At 43.3% G+C, this 21,142-nt stretch overlaps 2 protein-coding genes across 2 annotated transcripts in view; one reads left to right on the top strand and one right to left on the bottom strand.

Moving 5' to 3' along the window:
* Window positions 1–949: 949 nt before the first annotated feature.
* LOC134457471 (zinc finger CCCH domain-containing protein 6-like) lies at window positions 950–12,681 on the bottom strand. Its single transcript, XM_063209482.1, has 11 exons — window positions 12,292–12,681; window positions 12,019–12,112; window positions 11,683–11,863; window positions 11,054–11,301; window positions 9,714–9,839; window positions 7,629–7,775; window positions 4,567–4,722; window positions 3,840–3,964; window positions 2,579–2,982; window positions 2,253–2,432; window positions 950–1,564 (listed from the first exon to the last, which is right to left on the bottom strand). The coding sequence occupies exons 1-11, from the start codon at window positions 12,360–12,362 to the stop codon at window positions 1,056–1,058; spliced, it is 2,241 nt and encodes a 746-aa protein (XP_063065552.1). The 5' UTR covers window positions 12,363–12,681; the 3' UTR covers window positions 950–1,055.
* A 4,333-nt stretch (window positions 12,682–17,014) lies between these two features.
* LOC134457482 (probable serine/threonine-protein kinase kinX) overlaps window positions 17,015–21,142 on the top strand; it is a 4,722-nt gene continuing 594 nt past the window's right edge. Inside the window, exon 1 of the mRNA XM_063209493.1 lies at window positions 17,015–21,090. Coding sequence (XP_063065563.1) covers window positions 17,015–21,090 — 4,076 coding nt within the window. The remainder of the gene's footprint in view (window positions 21,091–21,142) is intronic.

Consider the following 21,142-nt stretch of genomic DNA (forward strand, 5'->3'; position numbering starts at 1 on the left):
GGGTGGTGGGCTGCCTCCCACATACCATGTTTCAGTAGCCTAAATCCCCTTTCGCAACCATAGTCTAGGAATCAGAGCCCCACTGGATATAGTATAAAACAATAACTCAATTATATAGTAGTCAATGTTCTTAGTTGTCACTGTGAATTAAATCATCAATCTTTCCTGCTTGCAAAAAGAAACGATACTCTCTGTTGGTCATCACAAAGCATGGTTTGGATCCAGCCAGGAGAAAACGAAAATTTAGAACCCATGTATACAAACGCAGTGTGTGAAGCCACTCGGGACGTAATATTGACAATAAAGACGTATTTTATGAAGATCAAGCGAATTTAAACATTCAGAGTAAGTGCTGTTTGAAAGGGTAATTTATCCTGCCTTTAGGAAAATTAAAATGAACACATGATACCAATTCTTTCCCCAGCAACGGCAGCATCTGTGGTTGAGCTCATAGGACCCCATTCATTCTAACTGCCTCTGCGCTCCTCTGTTGGCGCCACTTAGTGGACAGTACCACCTGGAAAAAGTTGGGACATTTGTCTCTCGTAATACCCATAAACCCTCTCTGCCTGAATGCTGTGCTCCTCAGATAGTGAACTTCCTTGTCATTTCATTTTAGAAATCTTATCTTATATTATAAAAATGATACTTTGCAAACTTTGATTCTGAAAGTTGTAATGGGTATGGTCAACTGCAGCAACCCGGAAACCAAAGTACCAAAAAGCATTTAACAATGTTAATAGTTAGTGTGTAAAGGACCACAGGCTTTATTTTATCCAATTTTCAACTCAAGATTATTGTCAGCATGGCCTTTTGCAAATTAAAACCCGTTAGAAACGAAGAAAAAACCCAACATTAAAACAAAATTTAGTGTGTAAAATTAAGTGCAATTAAAACAAAAAAAGTAGATCAGTGCTGCTTAATTTCGGGAAAAAAATGGCACTCAAAATAATATGATACATGGCATTCCATCACCTGCCAGTAAGTTCATGATTCTGCTTGTTCTACATATCAGAATGTTGTTGAGTGAGGTTCTACATCCACGCTTCAGATCCTCAGCGCCATTTTTGGTCTTTGCATTTCGAGGAGTTTGCCCAGCTCAGGCTCTGTACTGGCAGACTGTGCCGGCCCTGTAACTTCCCCGTTAATGTATTTTTGATCCCGGCCCCCTGGGACCGAGCCACACACTGCTGTGGCGCTGCCTCCTGAGTGTCCGCAACAGAGGTGAGATGGCCCGGCGTGGCATCATGAGGTCGAGGGGTCTGGTAGGCTGTTAAGGAGAGAGAAGGAAGAGGCGAGAGGTCCACAGCGAGGGGCCTGTACTTTCTGAGATGGCTTGCAATGGGGGTAGAGCAGGGGACTGGGGGCTTGGAGGGTGGGGGGACCACAAGGTGTTGATGTCTTTGGGGCTCCTGGACCAAGTTTCTGCCCTTTGGCAACGGATTTGTCATTAGGCCAAGCTGGTGATCTGGGGCTGCTGGTGTTGAGGCTTTGCTGTGGCTCCCCGCCCCGCTGTGTTCTCTGGGAACCTCCGTGCAGAATTTTGTCGCATCAAGCAGGGGAACTAGAGGAAGACAAGCACATGGACTGGTTTAGCATTTGGACATTTGGAAATAGAAAAAAAGGATTTGCCTAGCATCTATAAAAGTTCTTGAGAAAGTGTCTTTGAGAAAGACTCTGCGATTCTGGTGTGCACTACTTGATTGGTGTTTGATTGCGTGGCCTTCCAAGGTACTCGGTGGAGTATTGGAATGTGGTATGTCCTTGTAAATATGCCATTTATTGACATTTGGTGAATTTGGAAAGAATGACATAGTTAAAGGGATTTCCAAAATGGTAATATTCGAGCTGCTCAATATGTGAAGTCATTATTTTCACATCTCGGAAAGGGCTGAGACAAAAAAATGCAGCATCACCGGGTACTGACAAGTCAAGGGTAGCGTGAGCAATACAACAGCATACTGAAATTGGCAGGAGTGCTCCTTTAATCCCTGATGAAATATTGGGCCTACATTTCAGCCATGGAAGATGATGAGAACATGCCATATCTGGGGCCTATACTAAGAAGTTGGTTCAGGAGTAAAAAAGGTTAAGAGATACATTATCTAATAGAAGAGCCTGGTGTCCTCGTTTCTTAGACACCCTTAGAAATGAGGACACCATGCACTTATGATTTACCCCTTAACCTGGTTTACTCCTGAACCAGCTTCAGTGTACTGTAGGCCCCTGGTGCTGATTATCTGTGTTAATACCTGGGTCAGTTGAGTTGCTGGTTGCATCTCCCTCCAGCTCCGTCTTCATCTTAACCGTCATCTCATCTTCTTCACCATCAATGTTGCCGTCGTCATCATCATCATCATTATCATAATCCGATCGACACGGGCTCAGGTGGGAGAAAAGATTTCTCAGGACTGATGGAGTTGATGGAGGATCTGACGGGCCCAAATCATGACAAATAATATCACCAACCATTTCATGAAATCCAAAGTTGCACCGAAAATCAAACAATAACAATTCCATCCTCAGAAGTCTTCTATTATCATCAGAGAAAGGTCTTCCTAAAACACGTTTTTCTTACCTGGAGTTCTTGGCGATTGAGGCCTCTCAATGGCAGTTGCTCTGAGGAGGTTTTGTGCATCTTTAGATGCTGATGAGGAGAAGGAGGAGGAGGCGGACGGGGTGGAAGAGGAGGATGATGGACGAGCAGTGGAGTTGCTGGCAGTTGGCCGTTCTGGCTGTTCAGCTGGTCCTTGCTCCACGAGGGGTGTTTGGGACTCGGATGCCGATGCAGCTCCACTCTGCACTGGTGAGTCTGTGTGGTCCGCTGATTGTGTTGGCTGTTGGGAGATGGTGATGGCGATGGGGACGGGGATGAGGACAGAGACGGGACGCTCGGGTTGAAACTCTGCGCTGTTTGCTCCAAAACTGAAGGGGCGCACGGGCTCGGGTTCAGAGTTTTCGGCAGCACTGTAAAAATTCAACCTGTGGAGGCAAAAGAGCGTACTTTTGATATTACATACTGAGACAGGTTAAAGTCTGCACATACCGCACTAGCCATGCCGTTTGAGAAACATTCATCGTTATGCTGTAGGTCAGACCAAGTATCAAGAGATTTGAAAGTCGATGATAATCAGGCTAATGCCGCATAGCTTTTATCCTGAAAAAAGGACCAAATAAGTATAAACAGATAAAAGAAAAGAAGTCTGCTTTGACCAGGATTTTACCTTTAGTGAGAGTAAAAATACCAAAACACCCGGACCATGCCAACTGGCTACAGGGTATGATGTTCGGCCAAAGTATGCTACAGCTTAGCCTGGGCCCTCCACCTATTGACCTTTTGCACTAACGTCACAATATCGCAAGATCTTTTTTTCACAGAAGTGTACGTAAAGTAAATAGAAATATGCAGATGGATCGTCATATGCAAAAAGTCAAAGTAGTTTGGCCAGGCATACGGAGGAACTTCTGGAACGTGTTGTCTTTGTGCATGTGCGTGTATGTAGTGAACTTTCTCACATGAACCGTGGACAGTTGGGGCCTTACGGCAGCCTCCAGAGCTGGTGTATGAGTGCGGGATTGTGTGCGTATGTGTATTCGGAAAGTGCTTTGAAACAATTTTATTGTTGGAATACTGTGCTATATAAATACTTGTTGTATATTGTAATGTGAGCTAGACACAAACTTTGAATCTCACTCTGAGAGATGGGTTGGCAACACTAGTTAATCAGACCAAATAAAAGTATCATAGACACTTGTAGTTGCGATAGCTACAGCTACTTATCTGTCATATGCACATACACATGCATACAGTACGAGTTTACTACAGTATATATACAGACGTTTTTGTGTTGGCCAGGAAGCCTTCACAGGTTTTTGTGTTGGCCAAGGGGTCCGCTGCAGGCTCCGGCTCAGGCTCCGGTTCTGGCTCCAACGGTTGATGTTTTGCCTTTAGCTCCTCAAGAAACTACAAGAAAAACAAATACACATATTGATGCCGGTAATGTAGTACAAAGTGTGATGAAGCGGTCTCGAAACTTCGCCGTATGTTAAAATGAAAAAGTATTTTTGGAGTTAAATACACAGTGTGCAGACCGCTTCATCACACTACCTACTACCTTTTGTCTGGCACCTGGATAAGTACTTGCGCACCCTACTTCTAAACGGTAATGTAGTACAAAACCACAAACGTATGACCACTTTTTTTGGCTGTATTCATATCTGTTAAGTCTATTAGTGTAGTGATGAACACTAACACATGTTTGGTCACAACCAAACATGACCGATGTCAATGATAGCGATTGGCAAGTGCTGCACTGATCCAGGTAAAGTGAATAAAGTCCGCAACACTGCTCGTCTTCTGTGAAATTTAATAGCAAGAGCGCAACGTTTTGACCCTCAGGGTCGACGTCTTTTATCGTCTTGCACCTGACCCATCGGGTAGGACGTGCACTCATCTACTCCTCTGAACAAGTGTAGCACTGACCATGTCCAGCTAATTAAACATATGAACAGTATAATGTGAATTATTAATATGAACTCTATAACTCTGTTGATTGACTGGCTGACCTTGTCTAGGATCCGCTCTGTGAGCTCAGTCAGGGGAGCATGGGAGAACCTGCAGGAGTCCTGATTCTGGCACCCCCGCCCTCTGTGGAAGAACTTGCAGGGAAAAGCGCTTGGAGAGCAAACGTCAAGGAGACTAAGTTTTTGAAGAACACCGAGCTGTGTTGAAATGCAGTTTTTTTTCATCTGATTGCTTGCCATTTTTGTTGTACATAAAGCACTTAACCCTGCGCTAATGTACTTAAGCAAAAAACAACAACAACAACAACATCATCTAACCCTACTTAGCATCTGCACTTGTTTCTCTGTATACTTCCTGTGCACTTTGTATCTGCTATGTGGACTATGATTATGTCCTCAATTGTAACTTGCTTTGGTTAAAAGGCATCTGCCAAAAGCAAGATAGTGTAATGTAAGACCTGAATTCAGAAGCTAAGATGTAACAGCACGGATACACCTAGTCATCTTTGAATTGCCCTGCATTAAATTCAATCATTACTTAAGTAGTACCTGGCTGAAGAGTTGCACTAACTACTGCAGGTATATTGCTATAACTAGAGTATTGCTTATACTGGTACACATTTAAAGGGGCATTCCACCGGTGGAGACATGAATATGTTACTGAAAGTGGGTCATATATATAATAGAATAGTAACATACATTTCTTATTTGGTGCCTTCTTGGCCAAGAAAAGGCAGAAAATGACTTTTTAGTGACAACAATCCCCATAATGCACTGCAATGCTCAAGTTCCACAGGCCACACCCAGTTATTTGGGACTCTATGCATCATCCCTCCCTCATCTTGCAGGCAGTGTTGCCAGATTGGGCTGTTTCCCGCCCAATTGGGCTGCTTAGGATGGTCGTGTGCGGGTAAAAATGGCATTGAGGCAGTCGGTTCATATGCAAAATAGGGAGGCGGAGCACTCGGAGGGTTACAGGCAGCCTCAAAATGAATGGCAGTGAACGAGGAGCCCGCGTATTGAAGGATAAAACTCGCTGTTTGGAACTAATAATCGTCCGGGGAAACTTTCACAGCCTGCCTCGTGAATTCAGGGAAATGACAGGAAAGTGGGATAATCATACGTACATCCAGATGACCACGAGCACTTGTACAATCCACAGTCCCCCCCTATCAGCTCAGTTTGACAGCTGTCACTCAGAACGCACCCAGCGAGCGGTGCATTCGGAGGGTACACTATTTACAGCCTTCTCGCTTCTCCCATGCCTGCAGTTAGGGGCGCTGTCGAGACGAGAGCGCAGCCCCTTCATTCTGAATGTAGTCTGCAGTCCTCCGTTGGCGCCCCTACAGTGCAGTACCTGGCGAGTGGAACCTCTCGTAATACAACTTCTCCGAGAGCGTTGTGACAGCTGTCAAATTGAGCTGATAGGGGGGACTGTGGATTCTACAAGTGCTCGTGGTCATCTGGATGCACGTATGCTTGTCCCACTTTTTTGGCATTTCCCTGAATGCACGAGGCAGGCTGTGAACTTTGAAGGAAGTTTCCCCGGACGATTACAATTTCAAAACAGCGAGTTTTATCCTTCAATACGCTGGCTTCTCGTTCACTGCCATTCATTTTGAGGCTGCCTGTGACCCTCCGAGTGCTCCGCCTCCATGTTTTGCATATGAACCGACTGCCTCAATTTAGCAGAAAAACCCGCCCAATTTTAGCCATAGAAATCAATAGAATTGGGCGGGATTTTGAGCTTCTAGGCTGGTTTTGAGCATTTTTTGGGCTGGAAATCATCAGCCTCATCTGGCAACCCTGCTTGCAGGTGCATCACAGTGGGACAGACATCACTGGAAAGGAGAAGCTGGAGCACACTGCAGCTTAGTTTTCAAGACTTTATTTTGTGCACACACGCGACCAACGTTTCTGTGTACACCTTCTTCAGAGTCAAATGATAGCAAGAGAGAGACACACATTTCAAGACTTGACATTCACAGGTGATCCTACTTGGTTTGGCTAATTTGGTCTGATCTCATTGCAGGTAATTGACCCCACCCCCAACACAAGGACAAGATTGTAGACAATTAGACAGCTTGCCAACTTCCCAAAACAAAATAAAAAAGTAAAAAAAACAATACACAAAGAACATTGTCAATAAAACCACAGCTACAATTATTAGAAGACCACAGCCGCGATGCTGGAACAATTTGTTACAGAGAGCAAGACATATTGTGTTCCTCATTTATGCCCTGAGGCTCCACTGAATTTAGAGTATGAATCCAAAATGCCTTTCCACAAAGCCTCTCTGTCTAATTGTCTGCAATCTTGTCCTGGTGTTGGGGGGTGGGGTCAATTACCTGCAATGAGATGAGACCAATTTAGCCAAACCAAGTGGGATCACCTGTGCATGTCAAGTCCTGAAGTGTCTCTCTCTTGCTATCATTTGACTCTGAAGAAGGTGTAGCAACACCGAAACGTTGGTCGGGTGTGTGCACAAAATAAAGTCTTGAAAACTAAGCTGCAGTGTGCTCCAGCTTCTCCTTTCCAGCTATGCCAGTGACTTACTGGCAGTGTTGCCAGATGAGGCTGATGATTTCCAGCCCAAAAAATGCTCAAAACCCGCCTGGAAGCACTAAATCCCGCCCAATTCTATTGATGTCGATGGGAAAGATTGGGCGAGTTTTCCTGTAAAATGCCATTTTTACCCGCAGACAGCCATCCCAAGCAGCCCAATTGGGTGGGAAACAACCCAATCTGGCAACACTGCTTACTGGAGCCTCAATGCCAGTGATTTCAAAAGCACTGGGACACTGATCTGTGATAGGTCTGATAGAGCATTAGGTCCAACCCCCTATGGGCGGGGTTGAAAAGGTGGGAAAAAGGCTTGTAGTCTCGACAGAAATCCACCTCTCTTACACTTCCTATGTCGATGATGCAAAATGACCATTTTTACATCATTGACATAGGAAGTGTTAAGAGATGAATGTGGATTTCTCCAATCTCAGGGGGAATTGAGAGATTTTTGAAAGACCATTCAAAAGTATGACTGGGTGTCTATCAATGGAAAGCCTAATGCAAAATGGGTGGAGTGTCCCTTTAACAACATAACTGACATTGTCGGGGTCAGACACAGAAAGGATATTGTGCATGTAGAGGCAACTGTCTCCACGCATGCAAAAGCCCTGAATGTAGAATTTGCACACTTCATGGAACTTGAAACCGCCAAGGTCACGGGAGTGTTCAAACTGGCACCCTTCGCCCTGGAAGACAGTTAAGACAAAGCATATCAACAAAACACAGGTGTAAAAAGTAAAAGTAGAAGTAAAATTCATAGTGTGAGTACAACACCAGTCCACATTACAGTTGTTACAGCAGTTGTCCCACTGTACCTTCTCAGGTAGACAGACTGTGTGAAAAAAACAACAATAAAAAACTACCACAGATCTGATCCAATCAGTTTAGCATCAGCTGATCGTAAAACAGGTATTGTAGCCTACAGTAACTAAAGACCAGTTACTCTGTAAAGTCATCTGTGTTGAAAGCACTTTTTTTTACTTCTACTTTCCATTTTGACACTTCTGACAAAACTGGCTGTACTCATTCATACATAGCCCCTACCTTTGTCATGTGCACTCTACACTCACCATCAGCTTGTACACTGCTGCACTATGCGTGCCCTCTGTATGTCCTTTGAAAGTCACTTTGGATTAAAGTATCTGATAAATGTAATGTAATGTCAGACAATAGAATAGAACACAATAGCTTGTATTGTCACTATTCAAATGCACAATTTACACTATACATTATCCCTGAGTCCTTTGAGGCAGTCATGGGTAAGCGGTTAGGGTGTCAGACTTGAAGCCCAAAGGTTGCCGGTTCAACTCTCGACCTGCAAGGTTGCCGGGGGGAGTAATTACTCCCCTATCCTCCTCCATGACTGAGGTACCCTGAGCATGGTACCGTTCCGCCGCACTGTGCTTCCTTGGGGCGCCATTGAGGGCTGCCCCCTTGCACGGGTGAGGCATACATGCAATTTCGTTGTGTGCAGTGTTCACTTGACAATGGGAGTTGGAGTTGAAAGCCCCAAGGGGCTTTCACTTTGCACTGCAATGAGTTGCTTTGAATCTCATTGTGCATATGTATGAAAATACATTTTAGCAATATGTGCTCTTCCTCAATTTAAACGATAACTTCAGCCAATTTCGACATGCAGGTGTAATGCTCACACTAGCCTGGACTTGAATACCTGAAAGTATTTAACAAAAGCGTAGGTCAGAGGGCTTCGGCGTTCTGTTTTGTAGTGCGAAGGTACTCTTTGGTTAGACGTAACTTAGAGATGTTTGATGAAATCCAAGGCACTCTTCGTCTTCATTAAAAAGCTTTTAATTAAATGTAGCTAGTTCATACTTGAACATTAAAATTTGCCAACATGTTTCGGCCAAACATTGGCGAGCATGGGCTGGACACACGCACCCAAGCATGACGCAAAAAGCATAAAGGGAAGTGGGGGAAAGTTTGAACTCTTTTGAAGCCCTAATGAAGGTCAATATTTGGCCGAAACATGTTGGCAAATTTTAATGTTCAAATATGAACTAGCTACATTTATTTAAAAGCTTTTTAATGAAGACGAATAGTGCCTTGGATTTCATCATACACCTGAAAGTATTTTTTTTCCTTCAGCCTTTTCCGAGATCCTGGTCATTGTAATGGGAGCAGAGTTTGTTAACATGTCATGAAAAACATCTTAATTTATTCCCAATAACATCCAAAAAGGTTACGCAACACCAGCAGACAACTAGCAAACACCAATACCTTTTGGGATAATATTTGGAGTAAGCCCATGTCAATAAGGTTTTGAATGTAAACAAAGGCTGTCCCCATTAGAATAGCTCAGATCTCGGAAAGGGCTGAGCCGAAAAATGCAGCATCACCAGATACTGACAAGTCAAGGGTAGTGTGAGCAATACAACAGCATATACATGGGTTCTAAATGATTGTTTTCCCCTGACTGCTCAAAACTAACTGCGCACAAGTCAACCTCTGATTGTTGGAAATCGCTGTTGGTCAAAACATTAGCTGATGTGGTGGGTTGCCAGTGTCTTGCCCCTCCTCACAATATCGTGTTTACAAACACGCTGAACCCATGCATTGAAATTGGCAGAAAAAAATAAACCCCTTCAATACTAAAGGTAACTCACCTTCAGGCATCGGTCTGCTAAAAAGTGCTTGCAGATGAGCCGTCCGTTCACGTCTATGGAGTTTTGCTCTTTGAACTCTGGGGTCATGAAGGGTTTCCTCTCCTCCCATTTGGGACGGCTTCTCTGCTGGAAAACAAACACCGAAAACAAAAACAAAACTGAAATTATTTAGTGATTAAGTGATCCCCCAATGTTCATCTTTTGTATTACACTGCATGTAGCTGGGCTGTGTGTTTTTCCTGGAAACAAAATGAAATTAATACGCACAACAGATACAGCACACCACAGCACAGTGCACTAAAATTGACTATAGGTGGATCCAATATGCAGATTTCCATCCTTCCTTGCCTGCTTGTGACCTCATGATGATGTCACTGACGATAAAACATTAGAATTGTGATTTTGCAAGATATTGAATTGGGATGGAATGGGGTGAATGAAAAACAGTCCCCCAAAAAGTTGTTGTAGCTAGGCTGACATCTGGGAAACGTTATTGTTTTCTCCACAGAGGAGGGGCCGGAAGGCGGGGCAAGGCCACAAGCACAAGTGGAGGATGGGAGTGTGCATATTGGAATGCACTCTATGCCTCATTCAGTGCAAGTATTGGCCAACAAGCACACCAGGGGAGTATTCCAAGAACCTTGCTAAGTAATAAATTAGGTTAAATTACAGTAGTAGGGAAACCATCTAATAGAAGAGCCTGGCGTTTTTTCTTAGATTTTCTTAGATAAACAACACATGTGGACTATCTATTAGCAGGTTCACCACTTCCTGTAGGTTAACTTACCCAGGCTAACCACTTAACCATGTTCGTGGAATAGCACCCAGGACAGCAGTGTGGGGTGGGCATTCCCATTCTCAGGGTAGAACTACCTCAATCATGGTGGAGAATGAGGGTATGAGGGTAAAACCTGGCAATGTTGGGTATCGAAATGCCGTTTATAGTTAGCTTGTTTGCCATTGTTGTTGAATAAAGTACTGATGGGTTAGACCTTGTTTCAGAAAGTAAGATGACCCCTTTCAACAGTAACTTAAGCCTGGCCGCTTCACCGCTTGACTTCAACTGCCCATAATTCCAACGAACAATGTCTTTCTTAAGACTCTAGAGACAAAAAAGCATTGAATTGCTTGAAGAAGGTCATAGACCGAAACGTCGCAAGTAAAAAAAAAAAAAAACCTCTGCAAATGTGAACAGTATGTGGGAGCTTCTTTTTCTCCATGTTGGTGGCCCGGTGGTTCCACTCATACGCACCTGGCAAAAGGAGTGCAAGAATTCTAAAAATAGTCTCTAAAGACTCTGAAAAGTAAACTGTGATAAACTCATGAGAGCGTCTGCTTACCATTCGCGGCTGTTGTCTTCCTTTCTTTCCACCAGCTCCTGGTCCTTGATGGAATGCATTTCTTTGGTGTTTGTTGGTTGCGTTTACGTGTTTCTTCTCCTGAAACGTGACGTTTTTACCCCCGTGCCTCGACTGACCTTCTTGTATATTAGGGCCATTGGGATTTCTTCTGTGCTTGTTGTTGTTGTTGTAATGTTGTCTTCTGTTACCTCCATCACCATTACCATTTGATTCATTCTTCCAACCACCTTAAAGAGTAGAGCAGAGAGCCATTTTGGTTGATCTAAATGAAATCAAGGTGTCTAGCAATCTTAACACAATACACATTGCAAGAACGCTAAATAATATTGCACATATTTCAATACTTACAAACATGACATACTTACATACATTTGGCATGTAGCCAGTATTTAATAAAGGCTTTTTAACTTTAGTAAGGAGTGCCTCAAATAGTGTTTTTTATCTTCTTACAAACATGAAATCTTGTTTTTATTATTATTATTATTTATAATTTATTTATTATTTATAATATATAAAAACAACAACAATGTATGGATACAGTATTAGGGAAAAGAAAGCAATTGCAAAAAAAAAAAAAAAAAAAAAACATTTCGACTCTTTTCACTTACCATCAGCATTCACACCAAGTCTGTCAGACGGAGTTGACAGAGCAGTGGCATTGATGCGTTTGTCATGCTGGCTCGGCTTTTGATTATCAACCGTTTGATCTTCATATTCAAGTGAAACAGCATGGAACTTTTTCTTGTTTTGAAATTCACACCTTGTCCATGTACTGTCGGTTGGCTGGCCCTGGAGGCAGACAAACAGTATAGTAGGCCAGTGCATAATCAGCCATATCAGACTATGTTCTTATGATGTTACAATATCAGACAACTTTAGACATTTTTTAAATTCCAGTAATTTACAGCTGGAGAACAACTGTGAGAATCATGATTTACACCCACTCGTTTCCTTTTCTTTCTGTTCCTTTTCTTGTTGACATTTTCGTTCTTGGGGGTCGAGACAGTCGGCTTTCGGTTGTGATGGGGCTGTTCTGACCTAGTGCAGGAGTGGTAAATGTAAATTCTGATATAAAGGGAGCAACAACACAGTTTGTTGAACGTACGTAGGCCTAAGCTTACTGTATGCCTGCATGTGTGTAAACAAACATCTAGGCTACAACAAACGAAGGCAACACAGAACAGGCTAATTCGGGCATGCTTAGATCTTAGGCCTACCTTGTTTTCGTCACAATTTCATCAAAATCCACTTCACCCGGTGGGCTAGAAAACAAGTTTGCTAATGCCATTTCTTCTCGATGTCAGCCAGATCGCACTTGTACAGTAGCCTAGGCTACCTACGACGATTCACAGGTCACGACGACGAATAATTTCCCCCAGCCACAGTTCTACATAGCGGATACACAAAATTGTCAAACATTTCCAAAAAATAACAGCTAAGATTGTGTCCTTCTTGTCACAATGTTCATGATGATTTTAGACGTAATTTCAGAGTTGTAGTCATTTGTTGTTGTCAGTCTCGGTCGCATGCCCGCCAGAGCGCCGCCATGACACTCGCAACTTCGTGTGATGTGATGCACTGCAAGCGTTGCGCGCTTTACTGCCACCAAGAGGCATGGATGTGGTGTTGCTAACGACCCGAGGACAATAAAAAAAAAAATCCTAAAATGTAGCATCAGTCAACATGCTGAAGTACGCCTATTGGTGCGCAACAGTGGTGATGCATTTTTTTGTGATGCGCATAGCCCTATACTCTCTTAACACATACACTTTGGGTTAGATACAAGAAGGAGAGCCTAGTCATGCTTAAAGTAGTTTATTGACTGTCTAGTATTCTCCCAAAGAAACCAAGGAGTAGAACAAGGGGGTTATTATGTAAACTAGATCTAACTGCATTCATGGCACTGTTGATAAATCAAACCTTTAACATATGAATTAAGTTCATTATGTCTAACTGTTTAACTTAAACACTTAGTGGTTTCTTTTGCCTTAAGACATGTAAAAGTTTTTATCTTTTACCTGACATGTTTCGACGGTGTTACTTCCGTCTTCATCAGAGGGTCACTGTGATGTTGATGAGTGACGTGCTTTAAAAACAGCTGATGTTGTTGTGGAGGTGTGACCTCCCTGTCAATAATGACAGGTTGGTCACACCTCCTGCTGTTAGAGTTGTCCTCTTAGGATGGTGGTCCAGGTGTGTGAGAGCATGTATGCCCCCTCATCCCTGTTCATGGTACTTGGGCTACGCTTTCTGATCTCCATAGACTCCTTAATCCAGCGGTGGTATCTGTTGTTCTCTTGCTGTATGACTTTTGCCTTGTCCCAGTCCATGATATGATTTTCCCTCCTACAGTGGTCAACCTCAAATCAGCCATAACTGACCACTGTAGGAGGGAAAATCATATCATGGACTGGGACAAGGCAAAAGTCATACAGCAAGAGAACAACAGATACCACCGCTGGATTAAGGAGTCTATGGAGATCAGAAAGCGTAGCCCAAGTACCATGAACAGGGATGAGGGGGCATACATGCTCTCACACACCTGGACCACCATCCTAAGAGGACAACTCTAACAGCAGGAGGTGTGACCAACCTGTCATTATTGACAGGGAGGTCACACCTCCACAACAACATCAGCTGTTTTTAAAGCACGTCACTCATCAACATCACAGTGACCCTCTGATGAAGACGGAAGTAACACCGTCGAAACATGTCAGGTAAAAGATAAAAACTTTTACATGTCTTAAGGCAAAAGAAACCACTAAATGTTTAAGTTAAACCTTTAAGTTTATGAGCAGGCTGGACCGCACTACTAATGAGCTTATGGCACAATTAGTAGCCTATCCAAGTCATAGTCAAGCATTTGTTAACCCCTTTGCACACAGCCTTCTNATGTAAGATACAGCACTGTATTTGTACAGAAATAAATTGCTCTTGCAAGTACCATGTACTGTAGTTCATCTTCAACATCTATACTTGAACCTATATATATATCACAGTGGGATATTAATGTTCACGTCCAACCATTCAATCGAAGTACATGCGTGCATATAGCCTGGCTCTCGCGAGACCCCTAGTGCTTCGTCCATCTTCGTTACGTGAGAGCCAGGTTAGCGTGCATATACACCATTTACATACAGTACATACTGACTCACATGAAATAGTATATTTTACGCCTCTACATACACACCATAACTTGTACCCCCCAACATCTATTAATTGGCCTATGTAAACATCAAAACAGAGAAAACAATAAAACGATCCTTTATCTATTATGTTGTAGGTAGGCTATAAATAAATAATTGTGTGGATGCATTTTTTGATGCAAAATACCCACATCCATCCAGTGTTGAGTTAATTTCTTTTCTACCAAGGTCTTGTATTGAGGATGATGATTGAGGTCTCATTGCAGCACAACTCAAGGCCTCTCTGTGATGCCCTTTCTAGCCATGAGTGACATTACAAGTTGTCCAAACAATGGCACAGCAAAAGTGTTTGACCTTGGTTTTGGTGGTGACTTTTCTTCTTCTTCTTCTCTCTCTCTCTCTCTCTCTCTCTCTCTCTCTCTCTCTCTCTCTCTCTCTCTCTCTCTCTCTCTCTCTCTCTCTCTCTCTCTCTCTCTCGTCTGGGCAGTGCACTACAGGGGGGGGGGTATGAAATCAGTATTTAGACTAAACTCAGTTTTGACAAACAATGTTGCTGTCATTTGGCTTAGGGCAGTTTGGTTGTGGTTCCAGTTCAGACCCTGGCTGAGTTGGATTCGGATATGTTCATGAGAGTCACTGCCCTATCGGCGCAGCGGCTGGCCTACCTGATTGGGGCTGCGGATGGAGACTTGGCTGGCAAGAGATTCTCTACTCGAGCTCTCCAACTCCATGTCCTCACCCACAGGCTACACAACACAATTCAGAGACCAACCATACAGACAGGACTTGAATGCTTTAATAAATCTGTTCTATACTTTCACTCCATTCTAAAGCACTCATTGACTGCCCCCCATTAAATGTTGTAGTTACATAGCCGTAATTGGCATACTGCAATTTACTAATTTGAATGATTTGAACTAGGCTATTTGGAATATTTTTTAAATTATTATTTATTTATTTATTTATTTATTAGCATAGACCACTGGTGGGGAACCTTTGTCTCGATCCCTTGAGGCCGTTTTATCCGGCCCCTGATATAATTTTAATGCTATGCTTCATATGAAATAATTTGTAAAGGAATCTTAGAAATTATATTTGCAATACAATTAAGTTATATCTGTATTCAGGGGTCTGTTTTAAAGGTGGCTCAATGTAGGCCTAAAGTGCAGGGGGAAATTGTGGTTTGTAAGAGTAAGAGTAAGTGTTCATGGTATGGCCCTTGGATTACTTTTACGACCCTTGGAGGAATTTGAAGTGGCCCCTCGAATGAAAAAAAATTCCCCACCCCTGCGGACCCATACATTGATGTTTTCTTACTTGCTTGGGTGGTTGTCGCCCCCTGCTGGATATCAATGCGTATTGGTCAGATGATGGAAATGCCAATGTCCTAATTCAGCTATTTTTCTTGCTGCAAATAAGAGTTTCATAAAAGCACTAGGGTACCTACATAAATATTCAATTTATGTGAATCTGGATTACCGCTAAACCACAATAAAAGTCAACTTTGAAAAGACAAACTGAAATGTCAAAATCCAAGAAGAAGCAAGTGAACACAATTCGCGCTGGTAACGCAAATTGAGAAGCGCTCGTGTTACATTGGTGCATTTCACGGCAGATGACAGAGCCGTTGAATGTGTGAATGCAAGGCACTTTTAGGCAGCTCTGTAGTTGTGTTATTGCGTATTTATCGAATCGAGAAAACGAGAATGATTAAACCAGTCACCGCTATGGGGCTTTTCCATCAAACTTTCTCCTTAAAACAAACTTTCTCTGTAGCCTAAAGAGCTCTGTGCACGTTCTGGTATAGCATATCCTATTCATTGTGATGATAAAGACGCTAAAGTGACTATTCTGTTTTACTAGGCCTAATTAGGAATGGATGATGCTTTATGCATAGGCCTACACATCAATGCCTTTCAAGAACGCACATTGTCCCTTCGTGCGCGACTTGTGCACGCGGAGGGAAGATGCTGTCATGGCGCGATGTCCAGTGCGTCATAAGCGCATTTTGGAACGTCATAAAGATCTCGTCATGCTACTGACACAAATAGCAAAACAAGCCAGCGAAAACCAATATCAAGAGAAATTCTGCACCCATGAGTACACGTTTTCAGGTTAGCTGCCTTTATTAGGCCTACACTTATTGTGTGGTTTTGTAACATGTTCTTTCTTGTTACTATTATTGTTGTTGTTGTTGTTGTTGTTGTTATTATTATTATTACTAGGCCTGCTATTATTAAGATAACGCTATAAAGACATTAAACCATTTTCTCTGATATGTAACAGACAATAATCTTTCATAGGGAACTTAATCCTGGCTGTTTTATTGTTATTGTTGTTGTAAAGTTGTTGTTGTTGTCAATGAAGTGTGCTCAAAGGGGCCTATAGTCTACTACAAAGATGGTTCAGGATAAGTTACGGTTAAGTTACTGAGTGCTTAACTTAGTCAATACATTAACTCAAACTTCAAAAATGAATGAATACAGATTATTGATTCTTATGACTAGGATTATTATTATGATGATGATTGCTGTTGTCAATGATTATCATCATCATGTGATGGAACGTCTTTTAGTTCAAGATCTTAGGCTACATGTTAAGATAATTGTAACAGATTAGCCTTTATAATGTAAGTATGATCCTCTGCAAGCTTATACACCTTTTTTTTTCTTTACTTGAAGTAATGGCACATTCCTCACAATGTTTCTTTTAGAGACGGGACACCATCACAACTAGCAGCAGAATGTCAAAAGAGGGCCAGGTGCCTCGAGAGAGACGGCGTCAGGTAAGAAGGATGGATGCATCCGTTCCACCAGACATCGGAAAGCAGGAGATGCAGGAGATGATGGACAACAGACAGTGTGCACTGCAGCCAAGAGACATTGCTTTCTTTATGGAGAAGTTTGAGGAGCTGAGCAGGTCAATGGCTGATCTAAAGGAAATGGTCCAGAGCAGCTGCAGTAGACATGAAAGACAAGGAAGAGGGGTCATACGTGTGGATAGCTGGATTCCACTGAGACATCGTCAGACGTCCGTTGTGAACAAATGCCAAAGAGTGCAGAGGGAGCGAGAGAGGACGCTGCTACTCCAGAAGGAGCTCCTGGTTATGCAAGTGAGGGAGGTGGGGAGGAACACCTATCCATCTGAGGACGAGAGGAAAAAGGACCTCATCAGACTCGTGAACCGGGATGCAGAGGTTCAGTTTTTGCTCAGGAGATGCCAAGCCGCCCATGCCCCTGTCAATGTGTTTGAGACGGAGCGCGGCGAGACCGAGAGTGATGATGATGAGGAGGAGGAGGAGGAGGAGGTGGTGCTGTTGAAGAGCACAAATGTGAAAACGGTCAAGAAGAGGGAGCTGAAACGAGAGAACAAAGTGAGACAACGCACAAACGTGGAGTCTGAGACTGAGCGAGAGATGGAGTCATCTGCGTCTGACAGTGAAAGTGAGATAAGATGGAGACGACAAAAAAGGAGACAGTGGGAAGAGCGCCAAGCTATAATGAAAAAAGGCTACAAAATAACAACTGCTCAACAACAAATGACAACCACATCATCATCAGAGGAATCTCTGGATACAGAGGACACAGACGCGCAGACTCCGACTCAGGTCATGATGCCATTGGAGGAGGCACCCACGGTCAAAGAAGCCCTTTTGGTGACCAATAAGGAACCAAAGGCTGTGCCGCCGCACACGCTGAAGGAAAACCACAGCGATGATAATCACGATCATGACCTATGCATGGAAGCGTGTGCACCTCTGAAAGAAACGGGGAACTTCCCTGAAAAAGAGAAAGCGATGGAAACCGTGAGCTGTCTGACCGATGTGAAACAAGATGAAAGCCATCAGGAGAATAGAAAGAAGAAATGCAAGAAACGTTTCCTTCAGACTGAGGAAATGGTTGAAAGAGAAAATGAAGGGGAAAATCACACTGACCAAAAGAGAAAGGATGGACAGTCAGCCACAGTTGGACTCATTCATGACAAATCAATGAAGGAGGAGGAAATGGATGGTAAGGAAAATCTGATTTTGGAAGATATGGATGAGGACCGTGAGAAAGATGTTACGGCACTGGCTAGGGAAACTGGTAAACAGGACAGAGAAGGTAATGGATGGGTAAAAAAGGACATGCAGAGTGATCACATGACACATGAGGTTGAAATGGAGGATGGGGCACGACTAGCGATGGAGGAGGATGACTTCTTCTCCTTAGACATAGAAATCCCTCTTGACGAGTTAGATGAGGAAAATGACACCAAACAGATAAGATTATCTCTCTGCAAAGAACAGGACAATGACTTGAACAAGGAGCTGGAAGTGTTTTTAAAAGAGATGGACAAGGAATATAACTCGGTTAAGACAGCGTTATTAATGCCGAGTGACAATGGCAAAAAAGAAGAGTCAAAAACCCCACACAACAGGCATGACAACGGTATGGTGGAAAAAAATCTACCAAAAAGGCTGGAGACACTAAATAACACGCCAAAAACTTCTCAGGTGGCAAGGCAGGAGACAACTAAAAGAGACTTAAACGCTCCGTGTGGAAATCAGAAAGAAGAGATTTCAAAACCGGCAGCAGACAGCAAACATGATGCCATGATTCCACAAGGGAGACCCAGACCAAAATGGGTGGAGACGTGCCGTGAAAATACAGTGAAGGAGGAGAGAATGGAGAGCAAGGACAATCTTGGAGCTGATTTAGTTTTAGAGGACATGGATGAAGACAGTGAGATAGAGGAAGAGGCAAGGGCGTCAGACACAACAGACACAGATATTGGTGGATGGAAAGCAAAATATGCCCGGAGTGACGCTAAATCCATACATTCAGTAGACACGGGGAAAGAAAAAGCTGTGGCCAACATGGAGAATGACACACAAGGCAGGAATATGGAAGAAATTAAGTTGGAAGAAATTAATCACAGAAATGAAAGGTCACCCAAAATGACAGACCTCACAAACAGCAAAGTCGACGAAGAAGAAGACAAATTAGATGAGAGGGAGATTAAAAGGCTGTTTGAGGAACCAAAAGAGGAAAATTGGGAGGAGGATGACTGGCTCTCAGATTCTGAGGAGCTGCTGGAAGAGATGAACGAGGACAAGGAGACTGCACACAACAGGCATGACAACGGTATGGTGGAAAGAGTTCTACCAAAAAGGCTAGAGACACTAAATAACACGCCAAAAACGTCTCAGGCGGCATGGCAGGAGACAACTAAAAGAGAGTTAAACGCTCCGTGTGGAAATCGAAAAGAAGAGATTTCAAATCCGGCAGCAGACAGCAAACATGATGCCATGATTCCACACGGGAGACACAGGCCAAAGTGGCTGGAGACGTGCCGTGACAACGCAGTGAAGGAGGAGAGAATGCAGAGCAAGGACAATCTCGGAGCTGATTTAGTTTTAGAGGACTTGGATGAAGACAGTGAGATAGCGGAAGAGGCAAGGGCGTCAGATACAACAGACACAGATGTTTGTGGATGGAAAGCAAAATATGCCCGGAGTGACGCTAAATCCGTACGTTCAGTAAACACGGGGAAACAAAAGACGGAGGCCAAAATGGAGAATGGGGCACAAGGCAGGATTAAGGAAAAAGTTAAGTTGGAAGAAATAAATCACGGAAATGAGAGGTCACCCAAGATGACGGACCTCACAACCAGCGAAGTCAACGAAGAAGACAAATTAGATGAGAGGGATATTAAAAGGCTGTTTGAGGAACAAAAAGAGGAAGATGGGGAGGAGGATGACTGGCTCTCGGAGGCTGAAAAGCTGTTGGAAGAAATGAACGAAGACAAGGAGACTGAGAAGAGAACATTAACTGCCTGGAGGAAAAATGTTGAAAAGGGGAGTTCAAAAGTTGTGCAGAGCAGGTATGATGATCAACAGGACAGGGCTAACCCAAAAAGGGTAGAGCCACGGAATGACAAGAGAAAGACTCCTCAGGTGTCATGGTTGGAAGACAGTATAGGGGTTCTGCACCAAGAACAAGACGTGAAGAAAGTGGAGATGTCAAAGGATGCAGTGATGAGCACACATGATGAAATGAATCATATGGTGGTGGACAGATTTAGAGCAAGAAGGTTAGAGCCACTGAATGACAAGAGAAATACTCCTCAGATGTCATGGCTGGAAGACAGTAATTCGGTTCTGCACCAAGAACCAGAGGTGAAGACAGTGGAGAAATACAATAGAAAGACTTCTCAGATGCCATGGCTGGAAGACACGACTCAGGCTAAAAAGGATGAGACAATGCTGAAGGACGAGGAGGAGGAAGACTGGATCTTGGAGGCTGAAAAGCTTTTGGAAGAGATGAACGAAGACAAGGTGACTGAGAACAGAAGATTAACTACCTCGAAGAAAAATGTTGAAAAGGAAAGTTCAAAAGTTGTGAAGAGCAGGTATGATGATCAACAGGACAGGCCTAACCCAAGAAGGTTAGAGCCACGGAATGACAAGAGAAAGACTCCTCAGGTGTCATGGTTGGAAGACAGTACAGGGGTTCTGCACCAAGAACCAAAGGTGAAGACAGTGGAGATGCCAAAGGATGCAGTGATGAGCACACATGATGAAATGAATCATATGGTGGACAGATTTAGAGCAAGAAGGTTAGAGCCACTGAATAACAAGAGAAAGACTTCTCAGGTGTCATGGCTGGAAGACAATAATGTGGTTCTGCACCAAGAACCAGAGGTGAAGACAGTGGAGAAATACAATAGCAAGACTTCTCAGATGCCATGGCTGGAAGACAAAATAAAGTCTACTCAGGCTAAACAGGATGAGACAACAGCAAAGGACGACGAGGAGGATGACTGGCTCTTAGAGGCCGAACAACTTTTGAAGGAGATTGACGCGGCTGAGGACAAACAGAAGACAGGGTTACCCCTCCCCAAGAAAAATTATGCAGATATTTCAAAGGCTGCACAGAGC

The sequence above is a fragment of the Engraulis encrasicolus genome, chromosome 1 (assembly GCF_034702125.1).
Source record: "Engraulis encrasicolus isolate BLACKSEA-1 chromosome 1, IST_EnEncr_1.0, whole genome shotgun sequence".
NCBI lineage: Eukaryota > Metazoa > Chordata > Actinopteri > Clupeiformes > Engraulidae > Engraulis > Engraulis encrasicolus.